Below are 26,345 nucleotides of genomic sequence, written 5' to 3' on the forward strand. Positions count from 1 at the left end.
TTGTTTAATTTACATTGTCAGCTGTGACTGTCTGACCAGATAATATGCATTCTTTCATTCTTGTAATCTTATTTGAGCGATATAGAAATTCATACCAAAGCAGCTTTTCTGTAAATCAAGGTAAAAAACCCTCACATTGCGACATGTTCTAAGCGTAACAAAAACCTCTCATATCCCACGAAAAAATATAGAAAAATAATTTTATACAAAAAAAAATTATTTGTAAAGTTCCCCGTAAAAGAAGTTGAGAAAGATCAGTTTAACTTATTGACAATAATAATAATAATAATTCATTACTATTGAACCATAACAGGAAAAAAATGCTTCTGAAATTTTTTAAAATGCAACCTCCAAACAAAAATGAGAACAATAAATCAAATATTTGATTTAAAATTTCACGATTCTAAGAAATACACGTGTCACTTTTCTGGACCAAAAAATAAATAAAATAAAATAAGCGTAGCTCAGGACTTAGAAGATTTGAAGTCCATCCAAATGAGTAATCTTTGTTTGCATTGACACACCTGCTATGGTTCTGTCTGGAATTACAAAAGGCTCAGGTTTCAAAGTGTGATGAACACAATATAGTCACTGAACAGAAACACACTACATAATCCTTCATCTGAAACGTCCTCTTTAAACACTGCAATGACATCATGAAGTGCATGCATGTGGAGTTATTGTTCAAATGCATATATTTTCTGTGGCACTTGGCATGAAGTTTCAGTGCATCATTCACTTCGAACAGAAATTTGTCCTCCAACAGCAGGAGCCCTAAATAAGATGATCCTCGCGGGGTCATTTCAGTCTTTACCTTGATGGAAATGTTTGAAACATAACCATGAATTATTCTCAGAATATCAAGAGTGCCTTATGACTTTGAAGGATCAAATGTAATATGTTCTGCATAGGGGGCACTTTGGCACTTTTAGCAATGCTGCTACCTTCTTTGATACACTGCCAGATCAGCAAAATATATCCATACCTTTCTTTGTATCATTTAAGTAAATTTATCCAGTGTTTTTTTTTTTTCTGAGATGCTTAATGCCGGCTTGTGCTTTCAGACAAACCAGAGAAGCATTATCAAATAAAAAAGCATGTGGGTGATGTGTTGTTGACCGACAGTTGCACAGATTAACTATAACATTATGACCACCTCCTTGTTTCTACACTCACTGTCCATTCTCTCAGCTCTTCTGACCACACAGGAGGACTTTGTAGTTCTTCAATTACAGACTGAAGTCCGTCTGTTGCTTTGCATACTTTGTTTACTCTCACCCTGTTCTTCAATGTGTGTTAAAGTTTGTTGTGCTGTTACAAGTGGATCAGACACAGCAGGGCCGCTGGAGTTTTTAAACAATGTATCCACACACTGTCCATTCTAGTAGACACATCTACCTCATTGGTCCAGCTTGGAAAATCCAAAATGGTAGCTCATCTGTTGCTGTACAGTTTGTGTTGGTCGCCCTTTAATCCTTCATCAGTGAACACAGGATGCTTTTGGCTGGATATTTTTAGTTGGTGGACTATTCTCAGTCCAGCTAATGACTCTGAGGGTTTAAAAGACTCTCTAACTCAGCCCTAACTCTCTAACTCACCCCCATCACATCAATCACTGCCACCTTGAAAATCATTCCTGCACTGTGGTGGTCCTGCGGCAGTCCATTGAAGAACAGGGTGAAAGGGGGCAAATAAAGTATGCAGAGCAACTGATGAACTACAGTTTGTATCAAATCTGATCAGCGGAGCTGTGAGAATGGAGAGTGAGTCATACTTTTATGGTCCATCAGTGTATATGCAAAATCTGTTTCATATGCATCCTCTACTGAAAACATACTTTTAAAATATTGCTTAAAAGTGTAAGGTTAAATATATATAACCTTACACTTTCACGCAATATTTTAAACTCATCAATAATTTAAAAATGCCACATTTAAGTTTCTTCCCTGTAGAGGTTTTTTTTCATTTCATTTTCATTCAAGTGTTTAAACATTTTTTATGACCAAAAATAATGTAACTAATAATTGCGAGTCTATGCTGCAAAGAAAACTGATGACATTTGGTTTGTTGTGTAATGTTAAAAAATAAATAAATAAATAAATAATAATAATATTATTATTTAAAAAACAGTGGTGCATCTGAGATGCAAAAAACCTAAATGTTAACATTCCCAATTTTTTATACAGTATTTAAAGACTACTTATTTGCTAATTATTGTTTGCAGTAATAAAAGCATATTGAATATATTGTATTTGTGAATATTGTCCATTGCCAATATTGTTAGTACACAGTTGTTTTAGGCCAGAAACTGTCAGTTTGGGACTGCCTCAGCTGTCATGGCCTGCTCTTGGAGCCTAGAGCTGCGTTGTGACAGATTCTTCCTGCTCCCAAAAAGAAGTTCCCAAGCTGTCACAGGAACCAACCCAGCCCTGACAGATGTCCTCATTGGAGGACAAAAGGTGCGAGCTGGAGGCGGTCAGGCTGGAAGCACAGTGCAGAGGAGGCAGCGAAGAGTGGCCGGGAGGCCGTAGTAAGAGACTGTCCCTGCCATTCGCCTGCTGAGATGTGGATTGTGTTGTGTTTTGATCTTGCTCACTGGGTCCCACTACCAGTGCGTGCAGGTGCAGCTCGCTCCTTGTAGCACGGTCCTCTGGCCGAGCCTGTGGATCCTGCCATGAGGTCTGCGGCTGTAAAACTCTATCCGAGATGCTGTAGGCAGATTGCTGCTGTTGTGGAGGAGGCTGACTGTTGAGGCTCTGCGTGTGTCCATTCATGCGATGAAACAGCATGCCCAAGCGACGCAGCGAGTCTTTCTTAGAGCGTGAGAAGCACTGCAGCCGACTGCTTGTCCTTACAAACGAGGATGGTGACCACCTGCTCTTTCTCAAGCCGTTGCTCTTTGGTCTGTCGTCAGGTAACTCTTCCACACCCACCATGGAGCGGAAAAGGGCAGACACACCGTACTGTGCCTCACGGTTCCTCCTGTCCGCCTGGGCGAAGGAGACTGAGCTCCTGACTCTGGAAGACTCAGCCCTCTCTCCGCCTCTGATATCGGCGTGCCTTTTCTCCTCTTCCTGCTCAGCCACATCGTCCTGCTGCGTGGCCTCACTGCTGGATGAGTATGTGCGGCGTGGGGGCTTGCGGTTTCCTAGCAGGTCCAGGACCTCATAGCGAAAACTGGAGATATCCTGCTTCAGCTCCTTAATGGATGGCACAAAGAAATTGGGATATAATTAAGACATAGCAAAGCTTGTGTACAAAACTATTCAAAATGGTTCTGGAGGCAGCGCTGCCTTCGAGGCAGAACAAATATCACTGGTTACCCACCAAGAGGTGGGAATGAACTCGATTGGTTAACATGTATAAATCAAGTGTACAAAATATACTTCTTTAGAATCTGCCTGAGAGGCAGCCGATGATTAGAGCGATTTTGAACACAAGCCACAGCAAACCACATAAATCCACATCACTTGCAGTTGACGTCACTGTAAAGTAGCCAACATATTGGGGACCGACTCATTACTCAAACACACCACTCAAACCAAAACTGTGATGTTTCTTTCAATACTTTTAGTCATCATTTACACATTATTATTTTAGAAATATAAAAATGGATCCCATGGACATATTTAATCATATCAGGTGTTTAAGCAGAGGTATGTAACAGAGTATAACTGTCCTGTTCTCCTCATTACGCTACACACTATTTTCCTCTACCCCCCAAAGACACAAAGATGTAGTGGGCTTCGGTTCTTCTGAGTGCTGTGAGACTCTCTCCAGCACAGGAAAAGGAGCTGAGTATGAGATGAATGTATGCATCTTTCCCATCTGTTTATATTAGTGCTGCGCTCTGAAACCAGACAATCGGCCCCCGACACGGCACTCACACTAAAAAGATAACATAGCTGCAACCCATGGATTTGTCCATGAAATCTGGGTTGACCCTTGAAGGAGACATGTAGGCACAACAAAGAATGGCAAAAGCTATTATCACTAATTATCACTGTCTTTAGGTCATGTTTTGTTGCCAAAAAATAAAAACATTCCTCATGGGGATACAATAATTTTAAATCCCTGGAATCTACAGCTATGCTGATAACTGGAATAGATGAAGACTTTCCTTGGACACAAATAGGGATGAAATAGTCCATCTAAAACAGACAGCTGGACACAAGACTGACTCATAACAATACGAAATGTTCAAAAAGGATTTTTTTCTCCTTAAATCTTTGGACACAAGGCAGAAACAAACCCCACCAGTCCGTAGCAGGGCAGCTCTCTCACACACACCCAGTCACACTCTCTCTCTCTTTCTCTTAAACACTCAAAATCCTCCTACCAAAACATGTTTTTGAATTGAATGGTCCCTGAGCAAACCCATGCAGACACAAAAAGAACACACTCCACTCCTCAGACAGTACCCCAAAGCAAAGATCAAATCCAGGACCTGAGACCCTAGAGCTGTGTGTCAGCAACACTCCCTGCAGCACCAGCAGGCTGCTCCAATTCACTTTACTATTGGAAATGCATCCAGGGAAAACACACATGCCAGCATTCTGTTGAGACAACTGGATAAACGAATGAACAGACGTGAAGTAGACAGACGATCTAGCTTGATACACCATATGGCCAAATGTTTGTGGGCACCTGCTCATCCAACATTTCTGAAATGAAAGGCATCATCAAGCAGCAAGTCTTTCTTTTCACTGCAGTAACAAATTCAACCAGACTGTCTCAGAACTAACAGATTTTGGAATATTTCTCGGAGTATTTGAATGGATTAAGGAAGTTGAACATTACTGAGATGAGGTACAGATGTTGGATGATTATTTTGGGATCACGAAAGTGAATTAAACTCATCTCAATGGTTTTGAAAGCTCCTCCTTCACTCCATACAGTATGTGTGGACTGTGGAGGTTACTCTTTTTATTTTTTTACCATAATTTAGTCATAACTGATCCCACAGGCTATCTAGCCTTGTGTTTCAGCTGTGATTTTCACTTGCCCTTGACCACTTTAACTGACCACTCAGAAGTGCATAGCATCTACATAACACAACCAGCCACTCAAAAGGTTGGGTTTTTCCAATTGGAACACACTTGTGCTTATGAACAAACACAATCGTGCATCCCACTGAACTGATTCCTTTGGTGATTTGCACTTTTTTTTTTTTGCAAGTTACAGACTCTCAACAATGTCATACAAATGAAAAGGCAAAAATGTCAAAGACCTGAAAATAGCGCAAGCATTTTTTTCAAAGTTTTGAACCTAATAATGACGTAAAATATGTTTTTTTTTTTTTTTATTTTAAGCTTTGCAAAGATTTTTTTTTTTTATTTCAGCTTACACTTACAAACTGCTTTGTCCAACATTCTTTGTGCCGTTGCTATGGAAATTACATTGCAATGCATTCTTGGCAAGTTCTGCTTCTGAAGTGAACATCACTACAATGGCGTCAGGGATTCCACAGAGGGGAAGTGGTGAGGTAAAGTGGGCGAGGGCATGAAAAACCAGAATGGAAAATCAGGACCAAGCTGGCGCCCCCTTCAGGGTGTGTTTCCGCCTTGCACCCTGTGATTCCAGGTAGGATCTGGACCCACCACGACCCTGAAGGGGATAAGCGATTATAGACAGTGAATGAGGGCCAATCTCCCTCTACTACACAATGCTGTGAGACCGGAAGGTTAAATGTGCTTAAATGTGCATGTGCTTTCTCCAGGCATATAAAACCACACATTCATTCATTCATTCATTCATTATTTGTAACTGCTTATCCAGTTCAGGGTCACAGTGGGTCCAGAGCCTACCTGGAATCATTGGGCACAAGGCAGGAATACACCCTGGAGGGGGCGCCAGTCCTTCACAGGGCAACACAGACTCACACACACATTCACTCACACACTCACACCTATGGACACTTTTGAGTCACCAATCCACCTCCCAACGTGTGTTTTTGAACTGTGGGAGGAAACCGGAGCACCCGGAGGAAACCCACGTGGACACGGGGAGAACACACCAACTCCTCACAGACAGTCACCCAGAGCGGGAAATGAACCCACAACTTCCAGGCCCCTGGAGCTGTGTGACTGCGACACTACCTGCTGCGCCACCGTGCCGCCCATGAAACCACACATCCAGTTAAAAAAATGCTAATTCATTGCACAGCTAAACATGCTTGGAGGAGAACCTTACTGCCTGTATTGGTGTGCCAGCAAATGTGTGCACATACTAGTTAGCATTACACTAATGACGCTTTTACACTACATGGTACATGCACTACATGATTCTACTCAATTCTGCTTGCCAGTTTGTTGCCACTACCACAAAGCAAAATGCAACTGGTGAGGTTACAAAGCACCCTCTCTGACAGGAACCGTGGGCATTGGGAACTACAACGATGGATGTAATATTAAATGCCTTTTATTCATCATGTTTTCCCATTTTTTAGGGGACTGAACACAGCTTAGATGCTCATCAGTTCAGACAGATCTGTGGTGTTATTTCAATCCTCTTTGCACTGTCCATCTCTCGCTGGATTATTTCGTCTTACACCAATCCAAGGAACGTTTGTACATCTTCAAAGGCTAATAATTGCTCTGCAAGGTTTACACGTCACATTTTAGTCCCCCACTCATCTCACTTGGAACCACAAGTGAGCAGGTATTAAAAAAATATACCTGCACCATGAACAGGCAACAATCTTCAGTAAAGTCAAGTCGTGTAGGTACTATACAGTGGAAAGCACCAAAGGTGTTTGAGAAGCAAGGCCAATTATATTCCCTTTGGCATACAGTCACATATTGTTGTCATTGTATTACCAGTATATTAGGATTTCTAGAAGCAATTGTGTTCATTGTTCCCCATGGAAAGTCATATTCATCCTTTAATACCTGGAAACAGCAGGTAAAAAACCCTGGGCTATTGCTTTTAAGATGGCAATAAGGAACAAACCTTGAAATTCTCCTCTGTCAGTCCCTCATCTGTTTTAGTCCTGCGGATCATGGCTGCCACATATCGCTTCACCAGATTTCTGATCACCTCCTGAAACAATCAACAACAAAATGAATTACTTCAATGGAATGCTGACCCAGAATATTACACTCTTAAAATAATCACGTTTAGCCCTCACAGATCTTTTCAGAGGACTCTCTAGACACCAAAGGAAGTGATATAATCTTCCTTACTGATGGTGGGCCGGAAGGATGTGGAGAGGATACTTAGTTGTGTATAAATACTATGAAAGTTTATTATGGAAGAAAACAAGTTTTGGGCATGTTTATGACATATGGGCTGACTGGAGGTAAAAAAAAAAATCTGGACTTAATACATTTACACTCATTTGCATATTCAATAAAGGACAAATCATTGGTAATTCTTCACAAGGCTTGTACCTGCTTTGGGACACATTAAAGCACTCACAGCATGCTAGAGTGTGGGGAATAATATCTGGCTGCACTGGAGAAGTGAGAAAGAGAAAAACAAACCTTGTGCTAAGCTTCTCAACAAATCAATGAGACAGTTCACACTTGAAATCATCCTTGGTTTCTGTGCCCTGATTTTTTTAGCTAAAGCCTTTAGGAGCATGGCAGGTTGTGCTCTTGTACATATGTAGATAATGAATTGTAACTAAGTGGGTAGAGGGCTTAGGCTTTTTTTGTGTGCATGTCTATCAGGCAAAAATATAACATCACAATATCTCAAGACGTTTTGCTGATATACTACACGCATCACTGCTTTTCTAAAAGAGTAGTGTACATACTGCACAGCAATAAATTATATTAAACTTATTTACTCTTCAATAATGATATATGCAGTTGCATAGTATTCTATATGTACTGATGAAATTCCACATATAAAAAAAGGATCTAATATAAGAACCTAATTTTGGATTATTGTAATTGATCATGATGTGCAGCTTATTGTGCAGCACATTACTGTCACTGTTCTATATTATCTGAATCCAAATATGCCCCTCCTGGCAAAGATAAACATTATCATCATCCATTTTTAATGCATGCGCTGAGAAGAATGCACACAGCATTTGAGAAATTGTCCTGCTAGATTTTATATAAATAAAAGAAAATAGTCCCAGTGCACTGGTCTTTTAGGTGATTTTTTTTTTCCTGTTCAGTGTCATCATAAACCATTGTCATCATCTTCTTTTGTGCTTAATCTATTTCAGGATTGCGGTGCATCATGAACCAGTATTTGTAAATTGCATTCATGAAAAATAACCAAATTGTAACAAAAATTAAACAGCATTTTTATGTAACTGAATAAATAACATAGAAATTCATATCTACTTGGTAAAATTTACCTTAAAAAAATGACAATCCTTCCAAAAAAGTATATGCCATATCTATTCTCTCTGTGTTTTTAAAGTCAAACAGTACTAAAACTGTCAACAAAGCAATGTCTGACATTTTCTGGGCTGACAGGAAACCTAAAATTAAATTAAAGGTATTGTGGCTGCTAAAAGAACAAGGTTTTTGGGGTCTGCAAACAGAGATAACTACATGCTTTCCATACAATTGATATATCTATAAATCAGTGAATAAATAATCAATTTATTTATATAGCACCTTTGAACCAAACCGAACAGTAGTTCTTAGGGCTTTATAGGTGACTGATATTAGGAGATTAAAGTGGATTTATATGCACAAACATCTGAAGAAGAATACAAAAAAGAGAGGTAGCTATATAGATAAAGATAATAAAAGATATATAATAAAACATATTTAAATAAACACAAAAAATGTGTAATAATATATATAAAAAACACTAGAACGTGTAATAACGAAATAATAAAAATAGATCACCAGTAAAATCTTAAAAACAAATATAATCAAATAAACAACAATGATGAAAGTGACATAAACTTGTTTAAATACTAAGACAAAATAAAATTAAAGAAACACTACATGAAATCTAGGCTGTTACGGTTCTGCCCTGTCCCGTGTGTTCCTGCTCTGTCTGTCTCCCTTGTTTACTGTCATGCTTTGTCTTGTTCTCCCCATGTGCTGTTTGTTTATGTCAACTATGTGCTTGTGATTCCTCATGTGATCTCCTGCCACACCTCCTTCTGTGTCATGTGACTCTTGTTCCCAGGTGTTTTGTATTCCGCTCTAGTTTATAAGCCCTGTCCCGAGTCTCAGTGTTTGCCCACCATTTTACACCTATCTCTCTAGGTCTAGGTCTAGGTCTAGGTCTTTAGCATTCTCTGTTTAAGTTTAGCTGTTATGTTCCTGGTTCTCTGTGTACGTCTCTCAGTTTAGCTTTAGCTCTCTCTGTTTAGTTTCAGGTTTAGCTGTTACTTTCCTGTCTCTCTGTCCAGGTCTCTGTGTTGAGTTTAGCTTTCTAGCTCTCTCTGTTTAGTTTAGATTTCTATGTCTCCTGGTTTAGGTTTTGTCTTATAATTCTGCGTTTTTGTTCAGGTCATGTTTGTTATGATGTTTCAAGTTCTTTTGAGTTTAGTTGTTTTTAGTTAATTTATTCTTTGTTTGTTTCCATTGTGTCATTTTCGTTTAATAAAAACCTACCCTGCATTTGCCTCTGTCTCCCTGGGCACTTAATGACACAAGCGAGATAGATATGTTTTTTTTATTATTAAATATGAAGCCAGAACTGGTGAAAGTACATAATTCAGCGTGAGCATACAATCTGAATTTACTTGTGTTGATATACACTGAATTATTTGCAAACTTTATCTCCTGTGAATTTGCTGGGTAAACATCTGAACGAATTGCCACATACTGCTAAGAATAATCTTTGATAAATAATATATTGAGGAAAATATTCAGAAGCATGAAGCATGAACTCACTTAATGCTCTTACAAAAATAGTGGATAATCCAGAAATATTATTGCAGTATACAGAATCAAACATTGCATGCTGGCAATAGATAGGCTTTAATATGATATTTGAACTCTTTGCAAATGGAGAATTTATACAGCTCTCTCTTTGAAAGCTTGGTATCACAAATCTTGGTATCAGGGTTTTACAAATACTTACAAGTCAGTAAAACAAGTAGAATTAAAACATTTATCTTGCCAGTTAAAGAACCACACTAAAACACAAACATTTTATTTCAAAATTTCATGGTTGATTTGGCCAAGAACATCTTGGTGTGCACAAATAGGTGATAGATAATAATGTTCAGATAAGATCCTACAGTCGCCTTCCAGAACCCGAATTTGTAATAGACACAAAGAGGCACAATATATGTACACAGAAGGATCACTAGATTAGGAACACCTACCTTGTATCTATGGACTCATTGTCCATTTAATCTGCTCCATTGACCATACAGGAGCACTTTGTACAGCACAGACTGTAGTCCACCTGTTTATCTGGATACTTCTTATCCCCCTTCCACCCTACTTTTCAATGGTCAGGACCGCCTCAGGACCACCACAGAGCAGATAAGATCTGGGTGGTGGATCTGTCACAGCACTGTAGTGACACTGATATGGTGGTCATGAGTTTTCAGCTGTTGTTGTGATTGCAGTTTACACTCCTCCCGATTCTCATGCCTAAAGTTTTAAAGTTAGCCATGGAAGACCTGAGCACAGCAATCAGCAAACAACAACCAGTTCACCTGGATGGAGTTTTTATTGTTGTTGGAGACTTTAACCACTTTAATTTATGGACTGTGTTGCCCAAATTCCACCAGAATTTAACCTGTCCTTCAAGAGGAGACAGGATACTAAATCATGTTTACACCAACATTGAGAATGCCTACAAGGCTGTCCCCTTCACCAACCTGGGACAGTCTGATCACCTTTCATTTTTCCTGCTCCCCAAGTATGTGCCATTCATCAGATGTGTGAAACCATCAACAAGGACTGTTAAAGTGTGGCCATAAAGTGCTGTCTCCTCTCTACATAATCAGTTTCAGGAACACTGATTGGAGTGTGTTCTCTTCTCAAGCCACTATGGACTCTCAAACACACTTGGATACATACACCTCAGCCATTATGAGCTACATTAACACATGTATTGACAATGTCACCTCTGTCAAACATATTAAAATCTTTCCTAATCAGAAGCCCTGGATGAATGCCGAAGTTCACCTAGAAGAGGAAGAAACACCTTTATTGATCCCCTTTTCTTCTCTGCATTTGACTTATCTTTGATAGTGAACTCAAATACACACACTAATGGCAGTGAACACACACACACACATAACCGGAGCAGGGGGGCAATCACATCGGTGGCCAGGGAGCATTTTGAGGGTTAAGTGCCTTGCTCAAGGGCATTTCAGCCATGAATAAATTTTTCCTTGCTTCTCCCGGGAATTGAACCGGTGACCCACCAGCCTCAAGTTCTCATCTTGGACTCCAAGGTGATGACAACCCCCCATTCACTTTCAGCACTAAGCAAAGTGAATGGACGAAAAGCTGCCAGCCCTGATGGCATCCGTGGGCGTGTCCTCAGAACGTGTGCTGGACAGTTAGCCCAGGTTTTTACTGACATCTTCACATCTTTCACTGGCCCAGGTGGTTAAGTCTCAAGAAACTCAGTCATGCAGGAGAGTAAACAGTCTGTTGAAACATATTTTTCATCGTTGAAGTTCTTAAAAATATTTTAGAACTCATCTCATTCCCGTGAACACAATGTTGTGTCTGGTCTCCTCTCGTTTGATGAGTGTCTGGTCACACCCCTAAATACAGGTGTATTTAGTATTTAATATCGGTGTATATTGCCATTTTATTGCCAATATATTTGTTATATATTAAAAATAATAAATAAATAAATAGTTGGAGCTGGTGCTTTTCATCATCCTCTTGACAATACCCCATAGAGTCTCTATGAGGTTTAGGTCAGGTGAGTTTGCTGGCCAATCAAGCTCAATGATACTGTGGTTATTAAACCAGGTATTGGTACTTTTCGAAAGTGGGGACATCTGTCAAGTCGGCAGTCTTCCCCATGATTGTGTAGTCTACTGAACCAGACTAAGGGACCATTATAAAGGCTTAGGACTTTGGATTTTTTTTTTTGTGAGGACTATATATATTAAATTTAGATGTGATAGAGTTTTATCCCCTGACCACCTTCCCTGTTCTTTCAAGGAGTTAATCTTTTATCCTATGGATAGCCCTAGACCAAATTTCATCAAACAAAATAGGTACTGTACTGTTCAAATCTACATGATGATGATAATGATGATGATGATGATTATATGTCATAATCATATTAACACAGGATATTATGTGCTTTTGTAATCTACTTTGCTCACACTAATGTCTTTTTACAATGGAGCCTAGTGGTTGATGAAGTAGCAGGTTGTTCATTTCCTTGTGGAGCATAACATTTATGTTTCCAGACATTTGGAGCCAGCTTTACAATGGTCATGTAAGGGAGAGAAACACATCTTTCAGATCCAAGTAAGGGATTTCATATTATGAATTACTTCTTAAATTTCAGGTAACCTAATATACATCTATACAGTCTCGATAGGCATAAGAACACATGAAAGTGTCATTTGTAGCATAAAACATTGTCAAGTGGGTGAAATGTCCACATTAAAATTGGCCAATATAATTATAGTTTGCAGCTAACTATTTTCATGTTTTGTACATTTGTGATAAAACCCATTAAGCAATTAAAATTCACCTGGCCAGTTCATCAGTCTGCATTAGAAAAAAATGAAAAATGGCTGGGCAGTGATGTATTAACATACATACTACATACAAGTGAACAGATTTATTCAGCAATCTATGACATACTCCTTATACTCCTTCAAAATACTCCTTAACTCCACAAAGTATACTCTATGGCCAAAAATATGTGAATATTCAAAGGTCACTTCCATATGTACTTGTTGAATAGTAGTGGTCTCCTGTGTCCACAAAAGTAGGATTCATCCTTCAGACTGCCAGATGGTGAAGCATGATTCATCACTCAAGAGAATGTGTTTGCAATGCTCCAGAATCTAATGTTGTTGTGCTTTACACCAGATAATGCTTGGCATTGTGCATGGTGGTCTTAGGCTTGTGTTCCGCTGCTTGGGCGCCATGGTCCCCATAGAAACCCGGTCAAAACCAGACAAACAGCTCCTGAGCTAATGTTGCCTTTAGATGCAGTTAATAACTCAGTACTAAGTGCTGCAACCAGGGACAGATTTGGACTAATTTTGTGTGGTAATGAAATTTGATTTATATAAGATTTGTGGCAATGGGACTCGGTCTGCACGGTCAAATCTGAGGTATTTAGGACATGGAAACAGACAAAGTCAAAGCATTGTCATTTTGTAAAATATTTTAGGAAACAAAAAACCTGTGAAACTTCTTAACCCAGAGACTTGTCACTCATTTATGAGAAAATAAAACTTGTGGAAATTGGTATTAAGTGTTTCTTAGTAGTTCTTTATCAATTTTATATTGTTCTTGTAAATTGATTTAGTTCATTTCCTTGTCATGTCAACAATAACAGGTTCTTTGTGCAATAACAAATTACGTTAGTATGCTTGGCATCACTGCAATCCATTATGTATCTGGAATAAAGAAGAGCTCCTTAATGTGTCCCCTATTAAGCTGCATAATACATAACTTGCATAATACATCAGAGCAGTAAAGATGGCATGATACCACTTTTTCTTCTCCAGTACTGATTTTAAAATCTTGAGTATCGAGGTCAGTACCAATCTGATGTTACCTCCAGCAAGATTTGAAGCTTTAAAAATATATATATTTAATTGTGTATATAAAAGCAGGCAACTACTCAAACAAACAACAGCCCCATATGAAGAAACACATAGCTACTGACACAATATCCCAAAATGTGTGTGTGTGTGTGTGTGTGTATGTGTGTGTGTGTGTGTGTAAAAGGACTGGATCACAGTCATTCGATTTTTCCCCACAGAAATGTAATCCAGTATTTTCTTCAGACTTTGGGTCAATAATGATAACCCCCTGAGTACCAGGGGTTATAATCACATTACAGTAGCTGAGGTAGTCTGGTTTCAGACAGAAGTAATGTGAGGATATCGTAATCAGATTTCCTGTCAGATATGTTCACATTAAAAAGCTGTCTGTCATGAGAGGATTATCCACTGAATACAGCAGAAAACATACTTCTTACAAATTAGGGTCTGAGCCTTGGCATATTAAGTAATACCCTGAACGTTCACGGGATTAGCAACACCTAACTTGTATCTACACACATTGTCCATTTGAATTAGCTCCACTGACCATACAGGAGCACTTTGTAGTTCTACAATTACAGACCTGTAACCCACGTTTTTCTCTGTCTACATGCTTTCATATCCCCATTCTACTCTGCTCATCAATGGTCAGGACCCCCACAGAGCAGGTCTAATTTTGGTGATGTATCATTCTCAGCGCTGCAGTGATACTGATAGTGTGATAGATGTGATAGTGTGTATTGTGCTGATACGAGTGGATCAGAAACAGCAGTGCTGCTACAGTGTTTAAACCCATTGATAAAGTAAAAATGAACTATAACTAACATATTTAAAGTTACAAATAAAAATTTACAAACACTGAAGAAAAGATGTCATATGACAACAGATGATAAACAAAATTTGTTTTGCTTAAATCCAGTGTGAATTTTCTTTAAATACAAAAAGATAGAATTATGGGTTATTAATATCGGCTACACCATGGTGCTAATTATCGGTTGTCGTGTCTGCCCATAAAATTCAATGTCTCTGCGTCTCTATTTCTAATCATTGAAGGGCAGGCTGAAATGGGGATAAGAAAGTATGCAAAAAAAAAACAAAAAACAGGTGGACTAAAAGTCTGTATTTCCAAAAATTTAAACATAGTAATAAGCTATAACAACATTTGTTTAGAACACTGCTCTTTTGCTCATGACAGATGAATGTTATGTAATGTAATGAATGTTGTGTATTTTTTTTCTCACCCTTCTCTCACCCTTGTTCATTCACTCATTTGGGTATCAGCTGTTGGAAAATATTAACACTAACATTCATAATGTAGCATTATTACAGAAACAACAAAATTACCTGATAGTGCTGGTTCTGAATGAGGTTGTCAGCATGTCGCTCCTGCGAAAAACATAACAGGGAGAGAGAGAGCGATGCAGTATTAATCAAAGTTGCCATCTGACAGTTTAATTCTATTCAAACAGTATGAATACACTGGTGTTTTCTGTTTCATTTAACAGCTGCAAGATACAGTTGAAAATAAAGTAATGTATATTACTGCTGAGTGGATGCAAAATGTTTAAATGTTTAACCAAGTCGCAAATTAAGTGCTGTTTGACCTATATTGAGGCTGGTTTACTAATCGCATTTATAATGGCAGTTACTTGCTTACCTAGTCCAATGTATAGAACCAAATGTGCAAAAACCAAGGGGGTATAATTTCTTCTCACTTTTAAACAGGTCGCTTTTTATGATGGCATACAGTCTTCTAAGCATTTCTGCCCAGTGGGAAATCCATTAAAAGAAAAGCTGAGATAGTTTTCATTGTTTGTCTTTATTTTTCACATATTTAAATGAACAATCTGTAGGGTATTTACTGTACTTAGTCATAAAATGTCCAGGGTGTGTGATCATAGATTAAGGAAACAATCAAAGCTAAAACTGCTGCCCCCCCAGCAGCCATTAAATGACAAAGTGAACAGAGTTAATATTATATTTTACCGGACCCAAAAAGCCCCATCGCCCTTCTAAAAATCTCCATCACCAGAGACAGAGTACAATGAGAGGAAATATAGGCCTTGTGTTTGAAAAGTGGAGGCAGTTTAGATGCAGGAAAACTACAGAACAGTCAGAGCTGACTAATTTCCTCCTGAACAGGTAACAGCAAATCATTTCTTTAAAAAAATATAGAAGTACAAATGCCCATGTATAGATTAAAAGGAGTAAAGGCCATAGGTTATTTGTTTTATATAAAGAAAGTGAGGCATAGCGAAGTTTGAAAGGTTCAGGAATGTGTTTTGTGTGGTTTATATGAAGAAGGGGAATAACAACATAATTGAAAGGTGAAAATACCATTGTTTGTTTGTTTTAAAGAAATAGATGCAAATTTGTGTGTGTGTGTGTTTTAAACAAATCGAGTAAGAATTGTGTTCGAAAAGCCTTGCATATTCACTTATTTAAGGTAGAACGTGGAACTCAATCTTGGTAGAAGATCTTGGCAAATATAAGCAGTTCCCTAGTAGGTAGATGTTTTAGTGACATGATGTACACTTGGTTGTTTGTTTTCAATTGATAAAATGGGAAATAAGTAGTGTTTCAAAACGAGTTTTGTTTATAAATCCTAGCACTAGCTTTAGCTTCGCATAGCTGTTTAAACGCTTGGTGTCACTATTACAGATTGCTCCTTTAATCAACTTTGTCACTTTTAGCATAATGTAAGTTTAAATACTGCACATGCTGGCACAGCACAGTTTACACTGGCAGCAATTCCTTTCACAATACAGTTTGCAGAAGCAGGCAGCACAGTCAAATTTGCTACCCATTAACACTCAAGTGGAAATGCCCCTCAGCAACAATGAGGCATGCGAGAAAAAAGAAAAGGCACATTAATTTTATGTGCTGTTTTCAGATCCTGAAACAAACAAACAAAGAAGTATGACATGAACATTTTACTGTGCTATCCTTTACTATGTTAATGTTACCAAATATTTTGGATTCATCACTAGCTAGTTAATGTCAGCTATATTTTGCAGCAAGACATAGCACTGGCAAATTAGCTCAGAAATGTACCAAGCTAAATAAACACACTTGTCCAGATTAAGCCTATTTTCATTTTACACTTTATAACTTCAACAATGTTTGTTACAACAATGGGTTGTTAATGTGGTGACTATTTGCATAAGGTTTGCTGGAATCAGTAAAGGGTTAATTCTAATGTGATTAGTGGGGTCAAATGACACACACACACACACACACACACACACACACACACACACACACACACACACACACACACACACACACACACACACACACACACACACACACAGCTATAAATGACACAGTGCCTAAGCTACCTAGAGGAGTGCAAGCAGAAAATATTTCTCCTTATCAAACAGCAACATGGAGCTCCTCTGCTCAGTTTAAAAGTACCCCTCACATTTTACTCACTGCAATGCCAGTTCAGAATGCAAAAATAAACTCCAGCTGCCTTACGTAATGATTTCTGAACCCAAAACTGTGCGTTTCAGTGCGCTGTGTGTGTGGGAGAATGTGGGTGAGCGAGTTTGCAGGAAAGGGGCATATAAAAAAAAAAGAAAAAAAAAAAAGAAAAAAAAAAAAAGAAAGAAAAAAGCCTAGTGGAGCCCAGCTCGTAGAGCAGAGAAGTTCAACTGATGGGAAGACGTCAGGGGAATTGGCATGGTTGAAGAACCGTTGCCTAGCAACCGCCACTGGCCTACGGCAACTTGAGGCTGGACGAGCAACGTGCACTGTCTTCTAGCAAAAAACCAAAACCTGACTCTGTTTGCACAGAGAATGTATTCTTTGTTTTTGGCTTTTTCACAATCGTATTCAAATCATTTATTCACACTGGTTATTGTTTTCAAGGACTTATTATAAAGGGTTATCATCATACGCCAGCTGGAACAATAAGAGAAAAGCTGCAGACACTCTACACAAAGAAGGACAATACCATGCTTTAATGTTATCATTAGATAACAGAACAGGTCTTCCCTTGGAAGAGGTAGTGTTCTTTTCTACACTATGTAATGTGTGCACATGGGACACGCATGAACCACTGTTTGAGAAATGCACACTCAGTTTGTTCCCACCCTAAAAATTCACCCATTCAGGTTTAGTCCAAAATGTGCCATTTTTGTCACCAAACCCAGATGTCCTTGTTACTGAATCACTTCTAGCTCCGCAAGACTAATCCTTGGCCCACAGCGGGCCGAATTTGAGCCCGATTTGCTTGTACCAACAATCATAAAAATGTCTCCAGATTTTAGGCTAAGCGTAAAGTAGAGGTCTGCGTGGGTCTGATTTATTTAATCTGGCTCCCACCCGCTCCTGTTAGAGTTCACCCCACACCACACCGGCCCGCTCCCGCCAAAAATCTGTGCCTGCTCTCGCCTACATATTTAACAAAAAAAAAGAAAGAACCTTCTTAAATAATTTAGTACCGCTCCCCTAAAGGGACTGGGTGTTGGGGTGTCGTGCATACTCACACACATACAGAGGCTGCACAAATGCACACACACCTGTACCCACCACATACACACTGAAGAAACTGACTGACCCTCTACAAGCTCCACTATTTCTGCAGAACATTAATGCACAATTCATGTGGTGTCCACGTGATTGGTTGGTTCACAAATATTTAGAATGACCCAAATTCATTATTGATTATTTAGCTATATGTTTCATCTGTTTATTGTGCATGGTAATTATCAAGTGATTGTTATCTTTTTCGACAATAATATTGTTTTTATTAATTTGTGGGATTCTTCTACATGTTTATGTTGTCCTGTTCCTGCAGTCAGTGCACTAGTTAACCACTCTCTCCTGCACAGGACACGTAAATGTAGTCCCACGCTGCAAAATATTGTTATGGGACCAGCAGACCTCTAGCGTAAACAATTATCAATTCAGATGTTTCCGTAGTGTAGGGAGTCATAAATCCAATCTTTACTCCTCCGATATTCTCAAAGTGCAGTCAGTGAATCTTAAGTATAAAACGTTTAATATTTACGACTCAGAGTCTCACACCTGTAGTGTGGGGTGCACACCGATTCTCAGGTGTGAAACACAATGTTAATGTCATGCCTGAAAGACTGTAACCCAGGGTTATTCAACCTTTTTTGACAACCTGCGCTGCCTTGTTTTTACATCTCCTTCCCTGTTTACAAAATAAAATAAACATGCTTGAAAATTCAAGCTCTAAAGCCTGCGTGCCCAGATGAGCCTGGTCTGTGCAGACAGCAGGCCACTGTTAGTGCTGTCACCTACAACTAACCCATAGCAAAGACTCAGCCCATTTCCACCAACATGAAACCAGTTCTGTTCCTGCATCAGATAAGTTAGTTCCCAGCTGGAACCAAAAATAGTAGGTTCTCCAGAGTGAACAGTGATGGTGTCCATGGGTGTGATGAGCTCAAGAAGCTCAAGAAAAAAGCACAGAGCCTCAAATAAAGCATTATGTTGCAGTGCAGTTGGAAGGGCCACATACATCACATTATATTATCCTCTGTGTTCTGGGTACTCAAGTAAAATCAGCTTGGCACTACCCTTTAGCTTTACCACTAGTGAAATCTTGGATCTTTTTTAGTCTCTGCTCACATCTGGTATGAAGCGTGCCGAGTAGGTACTAAATGTGACATGTAAACTTTGTTGAACACTGATTGGCCTGAGAGACTTGTCAATCATCTCTAAATGCATACCTCCAGCACAAAGTAGCAAAGTTACAACAGAGGTCACATTTGTATTTATCTGACTCACAACAGCAGATTGCAGCATGCCATGGTGTTTGAAGAGGTTCAAACTCTCCTTGGATCTGTGGCTGATGAAAAACTGGACATGAAACAAGGAAAACCCGGGGAATCTGTGAGAACTGGGCCACGGAGCTTTGTTCAGTCCAAAAAAACTAAAAACAACAGGTGAATTCACAACGAGTAAACAGCGTCTAACGTTACCGGTGTTGTTGTGGTTTTCAAAGCCTGCGGTTCTGTTAGAGACAGGGTTTTGCATCGTCACCACGTACATTTTTTTTTGAGGGAACGATCAAATCTCTGAAAAATGTCATGATGTGTGATGTTTTCAAAATCTGTTAGGATTTTAAAAATTCTGTAGTGTGGGCCACACATACTATATGTCCATGCAAAAAATCTAAATAAATATTTACACAGTCCTCATACTGTATTAGCCAAGACATATTTACTTGGCTAATACAGACATATTACTATCTTGAAATGACAGAGGCTCTGTTCTCCTTCGCACATGTCAGTTCAGGTAAAAATACTACATGGTGTTGTGTAAAACTACAAAGCTATGTAGGTAAAATGTAACAAAAACAAAGCTCATTCAAAGAAGTCTGTACCGTAAATTCCTTGAGGTTCTCGTGTTTGTGCTGCTCCTCTGGCTTGGGCTGGCCATGGCCACAGAGGCGGCTGTGCAACCACACACACAGATACCACACAGACTTTGGGCTGGGTACAATGTTGAAGGGTGGGGGAAGCGTCCCTCCTTCATCAAAGTAGCTCATCCACAGTTTTGTGCGGGCAAACTTCCACTCTATGTCAGCATGGTCCTGCATGGGGGTAGAGAAGAACAGATTTCAGAGCTGGACAATGGACAGCATCCAATGCTGCTAGCCACTCGAGAGGATTTTGACTGGCTATTGTCAGTCCACTCTTGTGTTAGAGCTAAACCTATTTAGTCCTTGATGGGATAATTTATGCATGACAATGCATGCATTTGTTTTTTAGCCAGCTAATGTAACAGTTCCCATTTGTGACACATTAAAGGGTGAGATAGACTATCTAACTCGTGCTTACATAAGCCCTCCCAAAACACTCTCCAGCAGAGGATAGATCTTAGCCTGATTAACTGTTCAGACTGCCTAGTCAAGCCCAGGGACTGACAGAAAACATGCAAAACACCTTACAGTGATTCACAACAATCATGAGGACCTTTTAATAGGCTTTCTGAGTCATAGCATGAACTATTTATAATACAGGTTAAAACTAACATGTAGTTATATTTAATCTGAATATAAAGGCAGTCCTTGTGTTTTACATAAGTGAATTCAGAAACAAAAAAGGAAGTAAATATTGAGAATAAAATCCATTTTTTGAAGATAGTTTAAATAAGGATGTAATTTATTTCATATTTGACATTTGAAGAGCTGTAAGATATTAAAATGATTAAATACATTTTATTTGTAGAGCACTTTTTAAAACTGGTCTCTTAAAGCAGCTTTTACGGAACTCCACGTCCTGGAATTGCAGATATGACAGAGGCAAGGAACGACTCCCCCAGAGCATGAGGAGGAAACTTGAGAGAAACCAAGACGCAAAAGAGAGCAATAAGTGTACTGTAGTCTAACATATGCTGTTATGACTATATTAGTAGCTGTTTAGAATATATTATACAACATACATTAACAAATATCCATATTGGCCTCCCTGGTATAAAGACCTTTTGTGCATACTAATGCCATGAGGTCTATGTGGACTTTCTACACTACAGCTGTACACATTAAACACCTCCACTGCATCAACAGCTGTAAATTTATGTTATGCTCCCTGGTGACCAAAACCATATTTTATGCACCACAACAGTACAGACTACACACCTGAACTATATTAATGACTCTAAATTCACACAGGCCTCCCTGGTGACTAAGGCCGTACCTGGCCCCATCGGCACCATTAGTGCATGCTCAGTGGCTCAGTACCACCAGGTCCATCTGGAATTTATGTGTTATATCATATATACTACATATATGCTAAAATTTGCCACCGTGCTGCACTTGCCCTATCAATTATTCCCTAATCCACAAAATCCATAATGGCCTCCCCGGTGACCAAGGCTGTACTTAGCCCCACTTGCACGGTTTATAGTGTGAGGTACGTGAATACCGGGCATTTCTAATTAGAGCAAAGGCCCAGTCTCATCACATAGTTGGTGACCATGAAGGTGACACCCTCCGGCTCCAAGCAAGAAACCCAAATCTTGAGGCTTGGTCTGAAGAGTGGGTTGGGCATGGTGCTGCCCACTAGTCAAAAATGGCTGGATATCATGATGGGTGGACAGGAGCACCCAGTCCAGACAATTTATATATATATAGTGTCACATCAGACTGAATGGGCAGTTTTTCAGCTTGGCAAAGAAACAGATTATATCTGTTTAACATTCTTAGTTCTGATATTTGTTCACAGGTGACAGGGTATAATTAGAGTCAGGGCTGTAGTTCTGGCAAGACCAATTAGAGCAGCATAACTAAAAAGAGACATGAGAGGCTCCCTTAGATATCAGTGCCCCTCCATCCAACTCCATCAACAAACCTGAGTAAATGCATGAGAACATAAGCTGACAGCACACATATAGCAGCTGACTGACAGAGGGACTAATTCAATTTGTCAAGCAGGGTCGTTGCAGACGGACGAAAGGACGGATGAGATCATTTTTCGTTTCATTTCATTTGTTTCACTGGATGCCCGTTTCCTCTGGGAGGGTAGACGGCTGCCCTCACCATCCCAAACGTAGACATGCCCCTTGGTTGGCCAGAAAAACAGTGTGATCAAATGCAGCACTAAGATCAAGTAAAACCAATAAAGAATCAAAGCAGCCTTGGACAGAGGATAATAAGCCATTTACTATTATAACTAGTGCTGTTTCTTTACTATAATTAAGTCCTGATTGAAGTTCAGCAAATACTGATGCTAGTACAAGCTTAGTCACTAAACCACAGCTTTCTTTAAAATCATCGGTATGAAATGAAGAGTTAAAATAGGTAAGATATGACCTAAGATATGAATACAAATAAGTAAAATGCAATAAAAATTATTCATTTTTGATTGGCTCATTCTTTTGAAATGGTATTTAACTCTTCAGAGTAACAGAGGCATGTTTACCACTGCATTACATCATCTTTCCTTTTAATTACACTGTTTGATCATTTGGGCACTCAAGGGTACTGTTTTGCAAGTGGACTTTTTGCCCATTCTTGCTTGATTTAAGACTTTAGCTGCTCAACAGTCAACAGTCATCGCTATCTGATTCTCTGATGTGTCGTACATTTTAAAAAAGAGACGGATCTGGACTGCAGGCAGGTCAGTCAAGCACATGCACTCTATGTCCATGAAGCCATGCTGTTGTAGCATGAGCAGAATATAGCCTGGCATTGTCTAGCTAAAATGCCATTAGATTGCCTGTGAAAAGATATTGACATAATGTTAGCTTATGCCTTTCTCACATCTAAAAATATGCTTCCTCGTCAGTGGTAGCTTTTCACATAGGCAAGTCAGTCATGCCATGGGCACTGATGCACATTCAACATTATTTCTATTTTAAAAAATACACTCAAGTTGGTGAGCCAGAACATTAAAACTATTTAATTGCATTTATTTTGCGCGAGGTAGCCTACATGTTAGCTTTAGCTGTGCAGCTTTGCCATCTATCTTCCCCAATCTCAGGGCTGTACTGCCAGAGTCAAGAAACAGCTAGCTTTCCCTAAGGCACTTTTACCTGCTAGCAGGAAGTTTAATATCTAAACACATCTGAGAATATTTCCAAATTAAAAACAAGACATTTTAAAGTAAAGGACTTAAAGTATTCTGACATGTTTTAATATGAAAAACATATTAATAGTTAACATATTAATAGAAAAACTCAAATAACACAATCAATATTTGAAGTAAATTTAATCTGTGAAATCCTTCATGAAGAAATAAATAGAAAGCCAAAATTGGGACCTCTGTAATTTCATAGAAACAAAACTGAACTAAAGATTTTTTTAAAGATTTTGAAGCAACTTTTTAAAATGTTAAATGTGTATTAAAGTACTGTGAATATTATAGATAACATATACATAGCACATTATAGATAATTATATAATTTTCAAACTTACAGCAATAAGCTGGTATGAGTTGTTCATCATAGCAATGAGCATGTTGAGAAGCACCACCAGAGAGATGACGTTGTACGTGCCGAACATGGTTGCACCCACAAACTCTGTGAACTCGTGCCGAGCCTTCACATTGGTCACATAAAGGTTGAGCAGACCAAACACAGACCAGAAGAGAGACTGGAGGGTTTCGAATAACCTGATGCAAAATGAGAGAAAGAAAAAGAGGGAGGAAAGAGACAGAAAAACGGTAATTGTCATTAGTCCTCATTTTCCAATTAAAAATAATTAAAACACAGAGGTTTAACACTGTACCCTTCGCATAGAATATACAGAAATATGCTGAGTGCACAAGTCATAGCTCTGTATGAGACAGATGAGACGTGTCCTTTCAATTCAATTATTAAATACCGGAGGCACTATTCACGTTCTCTCTTTTCTGAAGATACACTTACATGCGCACACTCTCTTTCTGATGACTCCTCCTTTGAAAAAAAGGCCTAAAACGCCACTGATAGAAATACTGCGGTGCATAGAAAATCCATATATCATTTAGATTCTCTCCTTTACAGTCTGAGGAGATATTTAATTCAGATGAAATTTCGGGGCATCCTTGCAGAGTTACACTAGTCAATATTGTCCTTTAAAATGTTGTGTTTTTTCTGTAAACACAAAGACAGCAAAGTATAATTGCTTAGGGGAGAAAGAGGAGACAGAGAGAGTGAGAGAGATAGAGTGAAAGAGAGAGAGACTGTCAGGATTCACGGAGCGGACTGACGGAGGCGGACGCATTTGCTAAAACACGGTATTTTAATTATAATGAAAGAAATAACAAAACAACGACAGGAAACAGTAGTTACAACACAACACGAAATGAAACTAGACTAACACTTAGACAGACTAGACTGGGGAGCGAAACGACGATGAGAGAAACTACGGAGACAGACAGATAACATGACTGACATGACAAAAGAGAATGTGAATGAAATGAACGACAAACAGGACGTGAAACAAGAGGGCTTAAATACTCACACAAACGAGACACACCTGGACAGATAACAAGGAGGACGGGTTAACAGATGACAGACGAGGAGGCGGGACAAAGGCGGAGACTAGAACATAAACAAAACATAGCCATGTGCAAATAAAGCACATGGCGGGGACAACAGACATGACAGGACGAAGGCGTGACAGAGACATGATGCCTATCCACGACTCAGGGGCAAACAACAATATTTGTCCTCAACTAACACAACCTCATTATTCAATAAAGGCAGAAGAAAAGACAGGGAAGAGAAAGAATCCTGAATAAAATTTGAATAAAGAAAAAAAAAACTAAGAGGAAGTTTTCTACATTATTTTTGTTTTTGAGTAAATCAAATTTGCTTGCCTCCCAAGAAATGCCTCAATGCATTCTGCTTGCACTAAAATCTCCAATTTTGAGCATGCTGTTGTTGCAGTACCTAGAGGTGAATATTGTCATATAAAGAGGTGATGGATGAGGCACAATTTCAATAACACTACTGCTGCCTTTTTGAATCAAACCATTCTAAATGACTCTTCTTGATACAAGACATGAAACAAAAGGAACATTTTGTTTTACAACTCACTTACTATTACATTGCAAACAAAGTCATGCAGACATAAAAACAAACATTAAAAATATAGATTAAGCTAGTGCTGTTTTTGTTGCTGATTTTCAGTGGCGGACAAATGTACTTGAGTTAAAGTACAGATACTCAGTGTAAAACGTTAGTCCAGTAAAAGTAGAAGTCCTCGATTTAGACCTCCACTTGAGTAAAAGTACAAAATTATTTTCCTTCAAATGTACGTAAGCATCGAAAATAAATGTACCATAATTTATCATGGTTCTAATGTGATATTATAATTTTTGTAACAAGACTTGTGCTTGATCAACATATTGTATGTGAAAAGACTCTAGTGTCACTTTTGGTTCCCCGGTCTTTAGGATGGAATGTCATTAATCTGTTTGACACTGATGAACACAACAGAAATAGCCAATGATTTATTACAATGAATGTTAGATCAACTGTCACATACACAGAAGGTGTTTACCCTCCAAACCAACAGAGGTCGCTGTCACACGAGTATTAAACCCAATATATGATTCTGCATTGAACCTATGCCATAGGTCACTAATCAAACTGAACCCAAAGCTCTAGCCTGACTCGCACATCTCCAGAAATATAACTAACTACGCGTCCATTGATTCAGACCACAATGACTGTGATTGGTCCGTAGTCAGATAAACATGGATCAAGTTGAACTGAGGAAGTCCAAAAATATGAACTCCTCCACACTACGGAGACTGCAGACAGCAGCTAATTTACTGCCAGAGATTTCCTCAGACATTGGTTTGGACGTGACAGAATAAATAAAAAAGTTTAAACAAAGGAAAAAACAGGGACATTGCAGAAAATACAAAAAATGCAACGAGGAGTGGGAACACATGGGAAAAACGTGCCTATCCTCCTCCAAAATTGCTGTTTCTACATTGCTGAGCTGAGATTAGCATTGACAGAGGTTATTTTCTCCCTATTACAGCTCAGTGAAGCATCACAATTTTGAAGCTGTAATTTTAGGATAGAAAAATATTACAAACCGTTCTTTTAAGCTCTCTGTTTTATCTTTATAGTTGGAAAGTAGACCTATTTTTTTTTTAGCTATTTGTGCAATTATGAGCTATCTGTTTCTTAAATATGTTTTACCAGATTCTCGGTTTTGTTTTGGACTTGTTCAGCTCACTGTACTGATTTTCATGTACCTCGCTTTAAGTATTGTGTTAAA

The 26,345-nt window shown here is 38.8% G+C and overlaps 1 protein-coding gene across 1 annotated transcript in view; it reads right to left on the bottom strand.

The window, feature by feature from the left end:
* Window positions 1-2,258: 2,258 nt before the first annotated feature.
* LOC136668388 (short transient receptor potential channel 5-like) overlaps window positions 2,259-26,345 on the bottom strand; it is a 44,403-nt gene continuing 20,316 nt past the window's right edge. The window contains exons 6-10 of the mRNA XM_066645881.1: window positions 23,541-23,736; window positions 20,007-20,216; window positions 14,990-15,031; window positions 6,952-7,041; window positions 2,259-3,200 (exon numbers count right to left, since the gene is read on the bottom strand). Coding sequence (XP_066501978.1) covers window positions 2,355-3,200; window positions 6,952-7,041; window positions 14,990-15,031; window positions 20,007-20,216; window positions 23,541-23,736 — 1,384 coding nt within the window. The 3' untranslated portion in view covers window positions 2,259-2,354. The remainder of the gene's footprint in view (window positions 3,201-6,951; window positions 7,042-14,989; window positions 15,032-20,006; window positions 20,217-23,540; window positions 23,737-26,345) is intronic.

Source organism: Hoplias malabaricus, chromosome 15 (assembly GCF_029633855.1).
Source record: "Hoplias malabaricus isolate fHopMal1 chromosome 15, fHopMal1.hap1, whole genome shotgun sequence".
Lineage (NCBI taxonomy): Eukaryota > Metazoa > Chordata > Actinopteri > Characiformes > Erythrinidae > Hoplias > Hoplias malabaricus.